The 19847-nt window shown below is 33.1% G+C and overlaps 1 protein-coding gene across 4 annotated transcripts; it reads right to left on the bottom strand.

Annotated features, from left to right (window-relative positions):
- Positions 1-1128: 1128 nt before the first annotated feature.
- On the bottom strand, positions 1129-5737 carry LOC148602869 (heavy metal-binding protein HIP-like). 4 transcript variants are annotated; one of them, XM_088553529.1, is made up of 5 exons: positions 5507-5737; positions 3420-3581; positions 2987-3127; positions 2563-2667; positions 1129-1632 (listed from the first exon to the last, which is right to left on the bottom strand). In XM_088553529.1, exons 1-5 carry the CDS (start codon positions 5712-5714, stop codon positions 1253-1255), a joined length of 996 nt encoding a protein of 331 aa, XP_088409655.1. In that variant the 5' UTR covers positions 5715-5737; the 3' UTR covers positions 1129-1252. The 4 variants fall into 4 exon arrangements, with proteins under 4 accessions (XP_088409655.1, XP_088409653.1, XP_088409654.1 ...); XM_088553527.1 differs by having other exon boundaries at positions 1129-1663; positions 2564-2667; XM_088553528.1 differs by having other exon boundaries at positions 1129-1663; positions 2564-2667; positions 3444-3581.
- Between the last annotated feature and the right edge of the window lie 14110 nt (positions 5738-19847).

Raw genomic sequence — 19847 nt, 5'->3', positions numbered from 1 at the left:
CATATTCATCGAGTGTTGTGAACGTTTTCGGAATTTCCATGGGAACAAATTGTGCTCCACTACTTGCTAACCTATTTACATTTATGAGGCTGACTTGATAGCTGATTTAATGCAAAAAGATAAACTTCTCTTAACCAGATTCTTTGATCTCAGTTTCAGCTATATCGATGACGTATTTTTGTTACATGTAAATAATCCCAGTTCATCGAATCTACCTCGAAGAACTTGAGAAAATGAATAACATAGGCTCTGTTAAATCAGCCTCATATCTGGACCTACAATGAAAAAGTCATTATAAGAAGCAAATGAAATCTAGAGAGATATTATCATATAGTATGTGACAAGCTAGTTCATTGTAAACTTCAGACGACTTGTGTATGGGTTGAGTTGTCTCATATGTTAAACATGAGTTTTTTTTACAAAACTCGATTTTCAGTAGATCAATTCCTGTCAGACTAAAATAAGTCCATAAATCTTCGTTTTCAAGTCACAGCTCACAATGGAATCGATTATCACAATGAGGACTTCGCACTCTACAGATTACTTTATAAATCTAAAATAAAGTGATGGATTCTATCAAAAAAGTGTACACAAGTTAATCTTATAAGTTATATTTATAACACGTCTTACGATAATTCAAATAGATTTTGAGCTCTCGGGGCGAAAAGTCTATTTAGATGCTATAACTGATTTATGACATGACTTGACTATACTCATTAATCTATTATTAACCGATGAAAAATAAACAGGCACGGTTAACTCGTGCCCTCTTTCCGCGGGGAGTCATTTTTGTCTGAGGCAGAGTTGCCCATGTGCAGTATTTATGCGAATGAGGTTAGATATTGCATGGCTGTTTTTCAATTGTCTTCTATGGGAACACATGACCTTTCATTCAATATCATACAAGATGTTTGAAGCACACTTGATCTTCCGCTCTTGCCACTGGAAATTCCCCATTTCCAGTGGCAATCAAAATTTGTCGACCCCATTGTCCCTGTGTCCCATCCCTTTTTCAGTTCATCATCATTTCATGTTCATTTCATGTTCATTTTATCACCAATTTCATGTTCATCGTCTGAATATAGCTGAAATATTGCTGCTCGAACGTTAAACCCCAACAAACAAACATCATCTTTTGTTAATTATTCATTCCTAAATTCTCAATATAAACATACAAAAGAAAAAATTTTAATATGAACACCCTGAAGAGTTGCTTAAAAACTTTACAATTGCAGTATAGTCTATAAGGAACCTATTCCTTGTGCATCATATACCCGGTGAAAGTGTTAAGGCTGTCAAGTTGACAATTACCAATAGAGTAATGTTTTTTACAAATCCAAACTTTATCTCCAGGTTCAAGATGTACAACGGACATTGTGCTGTCGCCTCCAACATCACCTTTTACGTTGAGGTATACAATTGATATTCGGGATCCGTTCTTTACAAGGTGAAACCAACAGGCATGATCTCCTCCCCATATTGTACGAATATCAGCATAGAAAACGTAGAATCCACGAACCGAACACAAAAATATACCAGTTTGTGGATCATAATCATTTCCAACATTTGTTACTACCGAATTGAAGACAAGAACTTGGTCATCGTGAATGGTTTTGATAAAGTTAGAATTGACTGCAGTGAATCCAACCACAGTAGCGTAGCCCATATGAAAATTCCCAAAAATAGTAAGCATTAAATAAAATTATTACTGTAAGCTTTGGGCTTTTTATAACATGACAAAAACAATATGAAGGTAAATCACATAAACACGCGCATACGCTCGGTAAAAATTAAAACATTGGTCGCAAAAAGTTGTAACAAAAAAGAAGAAAATCTCTTCCATTTACAATTAAGTAGTTCTTTAACTATAATGGAAAGTGTGAAGTGGCTTAGTAAACCATACATATAAATAATAAGTTAGTAAAAAGTAGCCACACATCAAAATATAACACGGACTGGGCGAACATTGTCTAAGATTAGGTCATCGCTAACACCAGAAACGCATAACCTAAGTTAAAGAATTGTAATTATTTTATCACGTTTATATTTCTTTTATTTAATCAATTTCTTCTCATCTTACAGTTTACCCACAAAGTTCAAGATATTTATTTTTACGGTCCAAAGGTCGTTTGACTTTTTTCCTTAGATATTGTAATGAGGGTTTCAATTGCCCCTGACGGAGGCATCCCTTCTGATTTTACACATTATACTTCAATAAGCATACTGTTTAAGTGAAGTTAAATAAGCATACTGTTTAAGTGAAGTTAAATAAGCATACTGTTTAAGTGAAGTTAAATAAGCATACTGTTTAAGTGGTTATAACTATTTAACGAAGCACATCATGTTTCATCAACAAACAAAGTGCAATTTATTTATTCTGGTTTTTGGTATTATTGGTAGGTATTGTAGCATGCAAATACATTTAAGTCTTTTAATATTTTGCAGAAAATATGTAGAAACAATTGCGTGGATGCGTAGATGATAGTGTTTAATGTTATGTATTTTTATGTTTAAAATGATTTAACAGTTATATTATATTCATAGTAAATAATGTACTTGTACCTGATATCTGTTTGGACGAATTTTTTAGCATAGCATGAATATACGTCATATCATCCTTAAAGGATACTGTACTTTGTAATGCAGTAGCAACTTTCGCCTGAATATCTGTGTTAATCAAAAAATACAAATGCTTGTTCTCGCTATGTTTTGGGACCATGTCAACACAACAAAGATTATAAGTATAATATTTGATGCATACATGAATAATTACAAAAGAATAAAACATTAACAGAATGGAAGTGAAAAAAAAAAAATGGTCAATAAAAACTTTGCAACTTGTTTACGTTTACATAAATACTTACATTTCAATCAGTGCCTTTTGAGCGAGTAAAATAAAGAAGTCGCATTGAATAACGCTAATTATTGTGTTATTTAAAATTGTATATCTAAACATAAATAAAAACAATATCCTTAATTGGTCTACCTGTAAACTGGTGGTAGTAACTTTTTTTTTGTCGTTGTAGGGTTTCATTTTGTATAGCTACTAATTTCGTCAGCCGCTCGTTTTCTAAACTGAGTTCATTTACAGTATCGTTCAATGTGTCGATTTGGTTTTGCTGGTTGCCTATAAATAATAATATAATGTTGAATAGTATGATCCAATAATTACGCAAACAATAAAACAACGGAGTTAAAACGTTGCTGGTGAGTTTAGTTACCGTCCCTACTGCTTACAATATTTAATGTTTACTTTCAACTGGAACTAAGACTACAGTTAGACTTTATTTTATCAAGTACATATTCGTACAAGTAAAACTATATATATTTGTATTATATTAACGGTTAAACATTGGTAGATTTATAAAATCTGCCCATTAATTCTTTTAAGACGACTGAAACATTATAATATTCCTTACTTAACATCTGTAAGTTGTTCTGACCTAGAAGACTCGTAATTGTTCGATTCTGTATACCAACAGTGTCAGCTAGTTGTTCGTTTTCCTGGTTTATCTTTATCATTGTATTATTTAGTTCTATATTTTCTTTGGACATTGCTATAACCTTCTCTTGTATATTATCTACAAATTATACTAGTCGATTGATACCTGTTTAAAATTTGATTAAGTGGTCGTATAGTCAATTTACGGCTTGCTTTAAACTACAGTGTATAAATTATAAGTGATTCAATCAACAGCATTCTCTCAACGATCGCATGCGGCAATTTAATTAGTTTATCAAGTATTTCAAGTATTAGTTTAAATGCTAAGTGGCTGCTAGAACCGGAAAGACGGTTTGTTTTAAAAGTCATGTGTGGAAATTTTTTTGAGTATAAAACCAAAACGAGATACCTGTACTTCGGTTCAGATACAAAACCATCGACTGCAAGCTAACATTAATCATTAGACTAACAAGTATTTCAAATCTTAATTGAAAGGTTCCTCCGTCATTTTTAACGAAACACGAAGTTATCACGTCTGTTTGAAATAGGCATGCGCCAATTATCTGCGTATGGATCCCCGTTTTGAAGGCCAATGAAATGATGTTTTGCTATGACGTTATAACGACCGGCAATGGTGTACTAGTAACCGTAACTGTAAACAATATTGTAAACAAATTCTAATAAAATGCGGCACAAGTACAACATTATCGCAAATCTCTTAAAGATTTATCCTGAAATAATATAATATAAATCAGTACTATACTTTTCTAAAGCCAGGAGTAATCTTTGCTACATTATTACATGTAGGGCTATATATCGCATGTTGTCGTGCCGAAGAAAAAAAATAATCCTCTTACGAGTTATGCCAGGAAATTATGCAGCTGAAGTTAATAATGTCTTTTAAACTAGTTACTACAAAATACTATCATAAAATAAAACAAAACACATGGCTAGTAATCAGATAACTGACATTATATATTTCATCCTTTTGATCAAGTGTGGTATTATTTCTTACAGTTTCACGTCACATGAGTGACTTTCACATCTTTAGGAGAAATGGCGAAATCATAGATAAGTCACCACCTACAAATCCTTAATAATAAGGCACAAAACAAATCTTCTGATATCCAACACATCGCGTCATCATTTTACGTACGTGCTTAATTTTGACTGGAACCGTATTTTAAATCAAGATGATCAATAGTCATCCGATAAACTAGTCCAAATTCAATAAATAATTTTGAATATTATTTTGAACAAATTTCAGATGACAAGCAGGTCTACTCTCTTACTTCGCAAGGTACCAATAAAAGGAATAATTGACGTTTTGATTTAGTGACTTTAACTGGGTTAACATCAAGGATCGCACTAGCAGGATTACTTAATATGAACCATTATTATAAATAAATCACTATCAAAAACAAAATGCCATTTATTCCTTATTATATGTTTCTAGAAAAGCAAAAGTCGCTTACCCTATCGGTGCACCTGGTCCATACTCCCATTTTTGTAGTGGAGTCCGAGTTGCTCATGTGTTTTGGTTAATTTGTATGTATGATTTTAGTTACTTTATGTACTTTTTGTGTATGTCTGTTTTCCATGTCTGGTCTTTGTCCCTTGATTGCATTCTTTTGATTACCGCTATACCCTTGATTACTCTTTCCTTATAGTAAATGGAGTTTTCATATCTCAGCACATACTCTATTCCATAGCTTTCCGGATCTGCGCTACACTTTTATGCTTCAGGAATATGTTGCTGTGATATTAAATTCACCAACAAAAGCTTCGTGGTCGTTGTGATGAACGCTTAGATCCTTACGCTGTATCCATCTGCAACACTAAAACCGATTGTTTCATCGCGTCATATCGCGTCCCTCTTTCGTCTAACCCGGTCGTCAAATTTTAAGCAGAGGACGCTCATCCAACCGATGCACCTGGTCCCTGCTCTCAGTCATAAGTGGGTTCCAGGTGCACAGAAAAATTCATGTACATGAATTATCTTTTGAATTTTATTAACAATCTGATATTGTGCTCTTTTTAGGAAAGGAAGTTACAGAAACTTACCATTAAGTTGTAGAAATCTCCTCATTTCTTGACTGAAATAGGAAATAGCGTTCTGAAGTTCATCTCTATGTACAAAATCCGACATATTTTGAACATGCAGGGACTGCACGTTTCGGAACACGGTCATACAAATAATTAATAAAAAAGTATTCAAACTCATTTTTAAAAGTAATATGTTATTTATTGTAGCCCGTATCTTTAAATTCATTATATTTGATTGTAAATCGCTGCAGAAACTACAATAATCATGTGTTATCGTAAAAATAAATACAACCTTTGTTATTGTCATTAGATATGGACTCATTTCTGATCACTAATTATTGTTATCATTATAGTTTATACTTTGATGGATAAAAGTGTTATTAGATGATGGCGTCCTCTCATAGTTTAAGTGACAAAAAAGCATTATACTCTCACAATTAAGAAATACAAACTAAGACAAGGTGTGAGTATTAAGCCAACATAATCCTAAATAAATATTAAATATTGTCATTATTTGTTTTTTGTTAGCAGTTTTTGCTATAAATCTGCTTTTGCGCAGTTTTAAATTCACCGTCGTTCATCAAATTGTACTGAAATCTTCAAAGAAAATATTCGCAACAGTTTCATTTTCCCGTAACGAATCTTGCTATCTTAATGATCACTAAAGATCACATAAAATTTGGGGGTAGGTAAGCAGTTCCTTGTTTCCTATTATCAGAATATGAACACAACTAACGACATTAGTTGGTTGGGGTCAGTAAAAAAACCCCAAAAATTACATTATAATTCTTGTAACAAGCCATTCAAGAATTTACAATTGACTGGTTATGTAAGACATAAACATGCCGGGAGAAGTTTGTGCATATCAGTCATCTCGATTCTGAACAATAAAGTAAATGAATTGTGTCAAAGGTGAATTGAATTTATTTCAAAAGTAAAATGTATTGCAATTTTAAGAACTTGTTTTATCTTCCTCAATGAAAACATGCAATAAAATCATTTTTAAATTTAGGATTGTGCGTTTAGAAGTTTTGAATTAAATTTCAACTGATTAATTTTAATATAAAAAAAAAAGATGCAGTTTTATCACTCACTCACTGGATACTGTTAGTGATTGTTATAACGCCAGTGCCGCTATGGTATTCCTCTATGTCTCATGAACTTTGACAGCATCTTCTAAAGCCAGCAGTTGTTGAGCAAGTTTCTTGTCAACGTGTCTCATTACCAGTAGAACCTTGGTTCCCTTGATTACTCGTCATTTACTGTTCTTTCCATTTCACTCCAAATGATTCCATTATTTTTATCCTCCCATCTAACGTCCTTCTCCATGCACCCATTGGTCGTTCTGCTTTCTTTCTGCCAACTGGTGCCCACCTTGATGCCTTCCTTACATACTTGATGTTAATCATACTAAGCACATATACTGTATATATCCATCTCCTTTTCTTTATTTCCATGTTTATGATACTACCAGTTCGTTTTGAGAGTTCAATGTTAGATACTCCATTTAATTCTTAAAATTTTCCTTAAATTCCTACTTCTCCAGTAGTTTTCTCTCTTTTTCCTTGTTGGTTCTCCACGTTTCCGCTCTATATACAGTGTAGTAATACTGCTCTTACATTGCTCTTGTATATTCTAATTTCATTTTGTGCGGTATTTTTCTTGCTTTCCGAACATTTTTAAGTTTGTTTGAGGCTGATGCTGTTTTGGCTATTCTAATTTCTTTCGGTACTTCTCCATCTATACTTAATTCCAAGATAGCAAATACCTAACACTTCTTCAATTGACTGGGTATTTATCATAACATTACCATTGTGTTGACAGTTTGTTTTCTTCGCTTCTTTACTGATTACATTAGATTTTGATAGCATGTGCTGGTAAGCATGGAACAGCAGACTTACGTCATCAGCAAAGTCCATACCTTCCAATACATCTTTTAGTCCCCACGGAATGTTTCATTATTCAGTTGTTACGTTTCTCATTATCCAGTCAATTGCAAGGAGAAAGCGTAAAAATGACAAAATACATCCCTGTCTTACTCCCGATGGTGTTAATTTTTTTTGAAAAGATGTACCTTCCGACCTCCTAATTGACTTTGGCCAGGATAAAAAAAGGTTACACAATTGAATTATGTTATGAAATTTCAGTGCAAGTTATATTTAATTGTATTCAATTATGCAGAATGAGTTATGAATAAGAAATGTGTACCAACATGCCAAGGGATAAGTCCATATTTCTGACGTGAGGCCTAATTTAACATCATATCTTAAATAGCAGGTGCATATATTCAATACCTTATAAATATATTTTTGAAAGTGTCAGTAAATTCTATACAGTTGTGTAGAAGTTACAGGTGAGAAATGGATACCATAATCATAAATTACTATGTTTATGTTATGTTAATTGAAACCCCCAAATTGTCTTTGATCAAAACTTAAAATAAGAAGTGCACTATGTTAATATCTAAAAACAAATCCGTCAACGTTTCATTAAATTCCAGTCAGTAGTGTAAGAGTAGTAAGGTATAAGAGATGGACAACCCAATGTCACCGTATTCTCAGATTTAAAATGCCCTTGTTATGCTAGGCAAAATCCCTAAACTAATTTGGATAAAAAACAAACATAGGAGGTGCACACTGGGCATATGTAATAAAGGTTCCGTGAAACTTTCATCAAAGTCCATTTAGTGCAATTTTAAGTGGGTGGTATAATGAACCTTCTTGGGTATGTAGCCCCTTGCATGAATTTATGGAAGAACATTTTTTGCTTTTAATAATTAAACACAACAGAAGGTTCCGATAAGTAAATATTTTTAGTTGAGAAGTTAAAATTACAAAACGTACTTTTACTGCATGTTAGCTAGCGTTGAAGTCTGAGTACATGGTCATCTCAGTCTGCATGATTTACTATCATGATGGTATTGATGATAATTCAGTGACTGAACGTTGCATAGCGGTAACTATGAACGATCGTAACGTCTTTGAAGAAAAACGGCGCGAAACTGATCGGTGACGATGTTGCACTGTTCCTGTCTTTAGCTCAGCTGTTATTAATTGTCTCAAAATTGATTGTTTTTAAGATAGAATTATTATTGAAGAGGGAATCATTGAAACTTTCGACATACATATATTGTGACATCACGAGATGATATATCATTTTGACAAATAGGAACTTTTTAAATAAACTTCTCGATAAGTTGCAATACCTCTAACATACATGTACAAAAAAAACTCGTGTTATCCAGCAAACAAGTAATCAGCGATCCTGTATATCCCGTCCTTAAAGCGATCGCCAATTTGCAAGCTGGTACTCTCATGGTTTTTGACCCAATATTGTTAGTGTCGACAGGTAGTTTATAGAATTAATATATTTTTGAAGTAATTATATTATGTCATGCTGAGAACTGCTTAATAACATGGGTTAACAGGGGTTCTATTAGCTGCGAATTTATGAGAAAAGAAGATATTACCTTTATAGGTTTACTGATCTCTTTGAGTAAAATTTTACTCACGGCCATTCTACCGACATATTTTACTGCACGTGCATGTATTTCGATCAAACTAGATATTGAAATCATGACATGTTTCCACATACCTCATCCGTAATGTAAGCTAAGAATGTCCAGTTCAGTTACGCAACATTTTCTCTTTCGTCTACCCTGGACTTGACTTTTTTATGAGAAACTCGGCGGTATTTCTAAAAAATAAGAGGACGCTTACACTACCGGTGCACCTGGTCCATGCTTCCCAGTTTTTTGTAGTCAGTGTTGCTCATTTGCTTTTGTTGCTTTGTGTGTGTGATTTTATTTGCTTTGTGCTCTTTGTTGTGTGTGGTCTGTTTTCCATATCTGGTCTTTGTCCCTCGATTGCATTCTTTTGATTATCGCCATAACCTTGGTTCCTTTGCACATAATTGTTCTAGGACAACATCGGACATTGACAGCTAGATTGTTTATTTAATTGCGGTAGTTTAATTTTTCTTATCATTACATGACATGAAAAATACGATATTTGCACTTAATGTCAAAAGAGATACAACAGACTCAAACCCAACCTTTGTTACCCTATCCACCCGACATGATCTCTTTTGTTTTCAGTGCATTCTTTGCCTATTATAGATATTAGTTATAACTATTTAAAAAGTGAGACGAGACGAACATATTTCTGGCTTTCTTAAGTGTCCGTTATGTTCATTTATAAAATACCATTAAAAGGACCAGTTCAGCGAATTCATTGTATTTTTATAACTACGGCATTGCTGTTTAATGATGTTATGCAAACGTCAAATAGGGGTTAACTTAAAAAAAATAAAAATCGTAATATTTAATCAAATTGCTAATAAAAACTTACATGCGCCCTGTTCATATAAATCGTCTGTGTTTCATCATAATGTGTTATCTATCACACAGACAAACCTTGATGTGACGAACTCGGAAGCGTCGAAATCTTGATTAACTCGAAATATTTTCATAGACCGATGAAACCTCTACTTACTCCAATACAATTTTACCTCGAATGACTCGAGGTTTTCAATCAATCCCAACCTCATATAGTCTATTAATTGCACCTTGCAAATACATGTACGTGTACTTAAAATTACCATAGATATCTCATCCAGTTTATGACTGATAAAGTGGATGAGATATCTATGGTAATTTGAAGTCCGCGTACAGTTACTGGCAAGGTGAAATTAATGGACTATATGAGGTTGGGATTGATTGTTTGAAATCAATTAGTTGTGCCGAAACCTTCATAAAACCGGCGATTTTTATGATAAAGAGTGATCCAAGCCTAACAGAAAAGCGTGTATTTCTCCGTAAATACCCAGGTAATCTTGGCTGAAAATCAAATTTAATGTTCAAATGTGTTTAAAATTTGTTATTTCCTTGGATATGGTTTGACATTTATAATAACTGAAAAAAATAAAAATAAAAAAATATAAAAAAATAATACTACGTTTTCAAGAAATATCTTTGGACCAGATTTTGTGTTCTGTATTATAACAACATATTATCTGGTATATAATTACTAGATTTCCAGTGATTTTTGTATGCTTTGATGTTACTTCTCAAAATGAAAGTCGTATTTTCCGTTAAAACTATGATAACTTATGCTGAAAATTTAGAGTGTTGTGTAAAATTCCAAGCATTAAGTACAGACAAAATTTTACAAAAGTCTATGGACAGGCGCCTTACTGATTCTTGACCTTAATGCACGAATAAAAAGATTTCTGTCGGTCGTGTCCTAAAGTTCGTAAAATAATTGGCTGGAAAGAAGTATAGAAAATTAAAAGTATAGTTTGATTGGTTTGATAACAGTTCTTTAGTTTAAGCTTGATTAGAACAGAAACACTTCCTTGAGAAATCAGACATGTGCGTGGGTTGATAGTTCAGTACTACATTAAAAAAGCCTGTCAATCCATAGAATTGTCAAACACTGCAAACATGAAGAGAATTGTAAGTTTTATTTCGGTTCTTATGATTAACTGAAATGCTTCACATTTAGATATTATTTGTTTTTACATGTATAAAATAATTATACAACTTAAGTAGCAGTCCACCTAAGAATCATGCAGTGAGTGATTTATCGATGTCAGACATTTGAACCAAATTGACTTGCAATATGTAAGATTTAATGGAAAAACAAGAATTAATATCAAAAAATGAAAAATGTTTCACCGTAACCATAGCAACGACCACTCCTTAGCAACCACCAATTTTGGGGCCTAAAAACACAAAAACATCACAATTTGAATGTATTTTTTGTATCTAATGATGGAAATTTGTCAAACTACATTATTATATTAATGAAGTATGTTTTATGAAAAAACAATTTACAATAAAGTACAAAGCAATCAGATCTGGTTACCATAGCAACCAAAATTCTTAATTTTTGACAATTTGAAATGTACGAAAATAGGCTATGTGCAGACCCATTTTGCTAAAAAGAGCAAGAATATATTAATTAAATGTATGCATGGATGTGTAGTAGGTGCTCTCCACTGAAAGATATCAAAAATAAAAATATGTAGCATATCTTTTTTTTTTTTGCTCATCTGCACCCAAAATTACCCCCTGTAAGGACTTTTCTTCTTCTTAAAGTTGTTCATACAAACTTGTCCAGACCTAGACTTCTAATATTTGGTATGTTGGTATATCCTCACAGGGTAGGTTGTTGCATACCAGTGTGGTAGACTTTTGATCTTGACCTTTAACCTCAAGGTCAAATAACATACAAATTTTGGCAAAATACGATACATAATATATCTGTGCCATTATTATGTGTTTTTTTTTACTTATATAAATGATCTTTGGCATTTACGTATATCACACCAAGGCAAGGAGTAATGTTTTAGGTGGGTGACCTTTGACCTTGATCTTTGGCCCCGAGGACAAATAACAAAAGTTTTGGCAAAATACCATAAAAAACTTTGTCTTGACCATATTGTTTTTTGTCTTTTTATCAATAAAGCTGATTTTTGGTATTTAAGTATATCACATTAAGGTAGAGTGTAATGTTCAAGATAGGATAAATTTGGACCTTGACGTTTGACTCCAAGATCTAATGACGTACAAAATTTTGGCCAAATGCCAGACAAAATTTGTCTGGGCTAACATTGTTTTGTCTTTTCACTTAGACATCGATATTTGGTATGGGATTATAAAACCTGAAAGCCAGGCACCACATACTAGGGTGGTTGACATTTGAACTTGACTTTTGACCAAAGTTTCACGCCATTCAAACAAATCTTGTCCATACCATAACGCTTTTTGTCTTTTTGACCTAGACTTCTAATATTTAGTAGTTGGTATATCTTCTCAAGGTGGAGTGTTGCGTATCAGAATAGATGAAATTTTACCTGAATTTAACCTGTCAACCTCATGGTCAAATAAGATACACATTTTGGCAAAATACCAACAAAGTGTTGCCTGTGCCATAACTTTTTTGCCTTTTTCCTAAGATATCTGACATTTGGTATGTGTGTATTTCACGCCAAGATTGAGTGTCATGTACCAATTAAGGTGTGTGACTTTTGAACATGACCTTTGACCCTATGGTCAAATGACATCTAGCGGAAATCGGAAGAATGTAATCCTGGGATATTTTGATAAGAAGATGTGCATTTCAGTAAATCATTAGAAAAGATTGCAACAATATGAAATAAAAGATTTTTGAAAAAGTCAACGATGACAACAGACAACTACAATGAATACAAAGTGATTGCAATAGCTCACACCAGATGAGCTTAAATATACGATGAGAAAACCAACCTCTTCAAAAACGGACTTTGATTAATTTAACTTTTAATTAATCTGAATTAAATATCATCTATTGGAACAGAATGTAAACTTGACCTGTAACTTATCATTGTGAACTTATCATGTCATTATCTGCAAGCGTTTAGGGAAAAAGTCCTTCAAACGATTATTTCTGTAAATTTCTGTAAATTTTACTAAGTTCAAGGCCCGTAATTTCAGTAAAGTCATCGAAGTGAAACCAAACACAAACTTGTATTGAAACTTATCGCGGTTAATTTATAATAAAAATCATGTCAATATCTGCAAATGTTCAGAAACAAAATGTCAGGAAAACGGTTATTTCTGTGAATTTGATGATTACAGAGCCCGTAATTTCGGGGAAAATAATCGAAAAGTATACTTGTCCTTTAACTTATCATGGTGAATTTATTAACCAAAAAAATATTTCAATATCTGCAAGTGTCCAGAAAACTTAAGACTGATGGACTGACGGTCAGACGGACGGGTCAAACACATTTTACCCTGCGCAACTGCAATGCGTGGGGTATAATTATTTCAGCTCAGAGTTCTTCTCCTTTGAAATTATGAGAACACATATTCCATAACAGATGTAAAAGATTAGTACTGCTACTGGAGTTATGCACACTCAGGTGATAAAGGGCAAGTGATTCTTTACATTTACGACATACTGTGAGGTGAAATATTGCATGAAATCAGTCATGAACTTAAGCCAAAATTGTGTATGTCATTTGACCATAGGGTCAAAGATCATGTTCAAAAGTCACACACCTTAATTGGTACATGACACTCAACCTTGGCGTGAAATACACACATACCAAATGTCAGATATCTTAGTAAAAAGGCAAAAAAGTCATTGCACAGGCAAAACTTTGGTGGTATTTTGCCAAAATGTGTATCTTATTTGACCATGAGGTTGACAGGTTAAATTCAGGTAAAATTTCATCTATTCTGATACGCAACACTCCACCTTGAGAGAATATACCAACATACTAAATATTAGAAGTCTAGGTAAAAAAGGCAAAAATCGTTATGGTATGGACAAAATTTTTGTCTGGCATTTGTCCAAAATTGTGTACGTCATTTGATCTTGGAGTCAAACGTTATCCTATCTTGAACATTACACTCTACCTTAATGTGATTTACTTACATACCAAAAATCAGATATATTGGTAAAAAGACAAAAAAAAAAACCAATATGGCCAAGACAAAGTTTTTTATGGTATTTTGACAAAACTTTTATGTTATTTGTCCTCGGGGCCAAAGGTCAAGATCAAAGGTCACCCACCTAAAACATTACTCCTTGTCTTGGTGTGATATACTTAAATGCCAAAGATCTTTTATATAAGTAAAAAAAACAAATAATAATGGCACAGATAAATTATGTATCGTATTTTGCCAAAATCTGTATGTTATTTTACCTTGAGGTTAAAGGTCAAGGTCAAAAGTCTACCACTCTGGTATGCAACAACCTACCCTGAGAGGATATACCAACATACCAAATATTAGAAGTATAGGTCAAAAGACAAAAAAGTTATGGTCTGGACAAGTTTGTATGAAAAACGTTAAGAAGAAGAAAAGTCCTTACAGGGGGTGGTTTTGGGTGCAGATGAGCAAAAAAAAAAAAAAAAACAAAGATATGCTACATATTTTTATTTTTGATATCTTTCAGTGGAGAGCACCTACTACACATCCATGCATACATTTAATTAATATATTCTTGCTCTTGTTAGCAAAACGGGTCTGCACATAGCCTATTTTCGTACATTTCAAATTGTCAAAAATTAAGAATTTTGGTTGCTATGGTAACCAGATCTGATTGCTTTGTACTTTATTGTAAATTGTTTTTCATAAGACATACTCCATTAATATAATTCTGTAGTTTGACAAATTTCCATCATTAGATACAAACAATACATTCAAATTGTGATGTTTTTGTGTTGTTAGGCCCCAAGATGGTTGCTAAGGAATGGTCGTTGCTATGGTTACGGCGAAACATTTTTCATTTTTTGATATTAATTCTTGTTTTTTTCCATTAAATCCTACGTATTGCAAGTCAATTTGGTTCAAATGTCTGACATCGATAAATCACTCACTGCATGATTCTTAGGTGGACTGCTACTTATGTTGTATAAATATACGTGTAAAAATAAATAATATCTATATGTGAAGCATTTCAATTTTCTATACTTCTTTCCAACCAATTATTTTACGATCTTTAGGACACGACCGACAGAAATCTTTTTATTCGTGCATTAAGCTCTAGAATCAGTAAGGCGCCTGTCCATAGACTTTTGTAAAGTTTTGTCTGTACTTAATGCTTGGAATTTTACACAACACTCTAAATTTTCAGCATAAGTTATCATAGTTTTAACAGAAAAATACGACTTTCATTTTGAGAAGTAACATCAAAACATACAAAAATCACTGGAAATCTACTATTTATATACCACATGATGTGTTGTTACTATACAGAACACAAAATCTGTTCCATAGATATTATAAATGTCAAACCATATCAAAGGAAATAACAAATTTTAAACAAATTTGAACATGAAAGTTGATTTTCAGCCAAGATTACCTGGGTATTTACGGAGAAATACGTGCTTTTCTGTTAGGCTTGGATCACTCTTTATCATAAAAATCACCGGATTTATGAAGGTTTCGGCACAACTAATTGATTTCAAACAATCAATCCCAACCTCATATAGTCCATTAATTTCACCTTTCCAGTAACTGTACGTATACTTCAAATTACCATAGATATCTCATCCACTTTATCAGTCATAAACTGGATGAGATATCTATGGTAATTTTAAGTACACGTACATGTATTTGCAAGGTGCAATTAATGGACTATATGAGGTTGGGATTGATTGAAAACCTCGAGTCATTCGAGGTAAAATTTCATTGGAGTAAGGGGAGGTTTGCTCGGTCTATGAAAATATTTCGAGTTAATCGAGATTTCCACGCTTTCGAGTTCGTCACATCAAGGTTTGTCTGTGTGATAGATAACACATTATGATGAAACACAGACGATTTATATGAACAGGGCGCATGTCAGTTTTTATTAGCAATTTGATTAAATATTACGATTTTTATTTTTTTTTAAGTTAACCCCTATTTGACGTTTGCATAACATCATTGAACAGGCAGTGCCGTAGTTATAAAAATACAATATATTCGCTGAACTGGTCCTTTTAATGGTATTTTATAAATGAACATTACGGACACTTAAGAAAGCCAGAAATATGTTCGTCTCGTCTCACTTTTTAAATAGTTATAACTAATATCTATAATAGGCAAGGAATGCACCGAAAACAAAAGAGATCATATCGGGTGGATAGGGTAACAAAGGTTGGGTTTGAGTCTAATGTAGTCTCTTTTGACATTAAGTGCAAAGATCGTATTTTGCATGTCATGTAATGATAAGAAAAATTAAACTATCCCAATTAAATAAACAATCTAGCTGTCAATGTCCGGTGCTGTCCTGAAACAATTATATGCAAAGGAACGAAGGTTATAGCGATAATCAAAAGAATGCAATCGAGGGACAAAGACCAGATATTGGAAAGAAGAACTCACACAACAACAAAGAGAACAAAGCAAATAAAATCACACACACAAAGCAACAAACGCAAATGAGCAATTCTGACTACTTAAAACTGGGAGCATGGACCAGGTGTACCGGTAGTGTAAGCGTCCTGTTTTTCTTAAGAAACACCGCCGAGTTTCTCATAAAAAGTGAAGTCCGGGGTAGACGAAAGAGAAAATATTGCGTAACTGAACTGAACATACTTAGCTTACATTATGGATGAGGTATGTGGAAACATGTCATGATTTCAATATCTAGTTTGGTCGAAATACATGCACGTGCAGTAAAATGTGTCAGTAGAATGGCCGTGAGTAAAATTAATAGCCTTCTTACCTCATAATTTCGCAGCTAATAGAACCCCTGTCAACCCATGTTATTAAGCAGTTCTCAGCATGACATAATATAATTACTTCAAAAATATTAATTATATAAACCTGTTGACACTAACAAAATTGGGTCAAAAACCATGACAATATCAGCTTGAAAATTGGCGGTCGCTTTAGGGACGGAATATACAGGATCCTTGATCATTTGTTTGCTGGATAACACAAGTTTTGTTGTACATGTATGTTAGAGGTATTGCAACTTATCGAGAAGTTTATTTAAAAAGTTCATATTTGTCAGAATGATATATCAACTCGTGATATCACGATATATGTATATCGAAAGTTTCAACGATTCCCTCGTCAATAATAATTCTATCTTAAAAACAATCGATTTTGAAACAATAAGCGGAAAATAACACACGATCCTAATACTTTGGAATATGAAAAAGTAATAGAAAATAACAGCTATATACTGGTTCCAGTTGGCAATATCTGAGAAGCTAAAGACAGGAACAGTGCGACATCGTCAACGATCAGTTTCGAGCCGTTTTTCTTCAATGACGTTACGATCGTTCATAGTTACCTCTATGCAACGTTCAGTCACTGAATTATCATCAATACCATCATGATAGTAAATCATGCAGATTGAGATGAACATGTACTCAGACTTCAAAGGTAGCTAGCATGCAGTAAAAGTACGTTTCGTAATTATAACTTCTCAACTAAAATATTTACTTATCGGAACCTTTTGTTGTGTTTAATTATTTAAAGCAAAAAATTGTTCTTCCATAATTTCATGCAAGGGGCTACATACCCAAGAAGGTTTATTATACCACCCACTTGAAATTGCACTAAAAAGAATTTGATGAAAGTTTGACGGAAACTTTATTACATATGCCCACTGTGCACCTTCTGTTTTTGGTTTTTATCCAAATTAGTTTAGAGATTTTGCCTAGCATAACAAGGGCATTTTTAATCTGAGAATACGGTGACATCGGGTTATCCATCTTTTATACATTACTCCTCCTACACTACTGACTGGAATTTAATGAAATGTTGACGGATTTGTTTTAGATATTATCATAGTGCACTTCTTATTTTAAGTTTTGATCAAAGACAATTTGGGGGTTTCAATTAACATGAACATAGTAATTTATGAATATGGAACATGGGGGTATCCATCTCTCACCTGTAACTTCTACACAATTGTATGGAATTTTCTGACGCTTTCAAAAATACATTGATAAGGTATCGAATATAACCACCTTCTATTTAAGATTTGATGTCACGTCAGAAACATGGACTTATCCTTTCTCCTTGCAATTGACTGGATAATGAGAAACGTAACAACTGAACCATGAAACATTCCGTGGGGACTATCAGATGCATTTGAAGATATGGACTTTGCTGATGACGTAAGTCTACTGTCCCATGCTTTCCAGCACATGCAATCAAAATCGAATGTAATCAGTAAAGAAGCGAGGAAAACAAGCTGTCAACACAATGGACATTTTATGATGAATACCCAGTCAATTGAAGAAGTGTTAGATATTTGCTATCTTGGGATTAGGTATACATGGAGAAGTACTGAAAGAAATCAGTATTAAAATAGGCAAAACAACATCAGCCTTAAACAAACTTAGAAATGTCCGGAAAGTAAGAAAAATACCGAACAAAATGAAATTAGAATATACAAGAGCAATGTAAGAGCAGTATTACTACACTGTATATAGAGCAGAAACGTGAAGGACCAACAAGGGAACAGAGAGAAAACTTCTGGAGAAGAAGAATTTTAAGGAAAATTTTAAGAATTAAATGGACAAACAGAGTATCTAACATTGAACTCGCAAAACGAACTGGTAGTAACATAAAAATGGAAACAAAGAAAAGGATATGGATATATACAATATATGTGCTTAGAATGGATAACATCAGGTATATAAGGAAAGCACCAAGGTGGAGACCAGCTAGCAGAAAGAAAGCAGAATAAACAAAAGGTGCATGGCGAAGGACGTTAGAGGGGAAGATAAAAAGAATGGAATCATTTGGAGTGAAATGGAAAGAACAGCAAATGACGGAGCTGTATCGAGGACCCTGGTGGACGTCTTATGTGTTGCCTAACACCACTTGTACCACATTTACCATATGAAGACAATTTTTTGACTAAATGAATATGTGTAGAATATGAACCTTTTGAGTTTTTACTTTCTAAAAGCACTTTATGCAAATCGAAAATGGAATACAGAAAGGATGCAAATTGCAACTAATCATGAATCATGTTCAGAGTGGGATGTTTCGTAAATTTAAATTTCAAATGAACGGGTAAGAGAAGGGCGTTAACATGATAAAAACTCATTCTTTTAAAGGCTTTGCCGCCAACAAAAATCTTTTACATAAAACTTTCAATTAGTGTATACAATGTACTGATTATTGACAAAAATTGATTTATAATCAGATCATTTTTTTTTTTATATTGGAACGTTACATCCCATCTATATCATATTCAGATAGTTCTTTTTTAAAACTCAAATACAACATTTTATTTACTTTATAACTTTAAATACGTGAAAGGATTGAAATATTTTAAGGATAATTTGAGAATTAGAAGATCAAAGCTTGGATTTTGTGAGAAATTTGTTTTATCGTTGATACATGGTGTCTCCGTTGATTTTGATTATTGCCTTTGCCTGTCACGGATCCCTATTTTTATGTGTATAATTGAGACAACCTATGCCACTGTCAATCCGAATACGCTTTAAGGATTTATTCGATCAAGATATTTTGAAGTCGATCCCAAAATAACGTATGTGTTGTAGTACGAAAATAACATATACTAAAAGAATAAATGCCAAAAAATATCTATTTGATGTGGACTATTTTATCGGATTACCATTGATCATGATGGTTAATGATACGGTCCAGTCAAAATTAAGCGCGTGCATAAGTTTATGAAGCGATGTTAGAGGGGACTTTTGCGATATCACAAGGTTATTTTACATCTTTTGTGCCTTATTATCACGGATTTTTATATCTTTAATGGTAAGTTGTTTATAACTTTACAGTTCTCCTAAAGATAAAGTCACTCCTGTGTAGTGAAACACCACACTTGTTTAACTTGCAGTCCAAAGTATGATGAACATTGCCTAATTACAATCCAGTTTT

The sequence above is a fragment of the Perna viridis genome, chromosome 11, assembly GCF_037379345.1.
Source record: "Perna viridis isolate PV_CMFRI_1.1 ecotype Kerala chromosome 11, ASM3737934v1, whole genome shotgun sequence".
In the NCBI taxonomy this organism is placed as follows: domain Eukaryota; kingdom Metazoa; phylum Mollusca; class Bivalvia; order Mytilida; family Mytilidae; genus Perna; species Perna viridis.
Note: the sequence above shows the minus strand (reverse complement) of the source record. Positions and strands in the feature narration are given on the sequence as shown.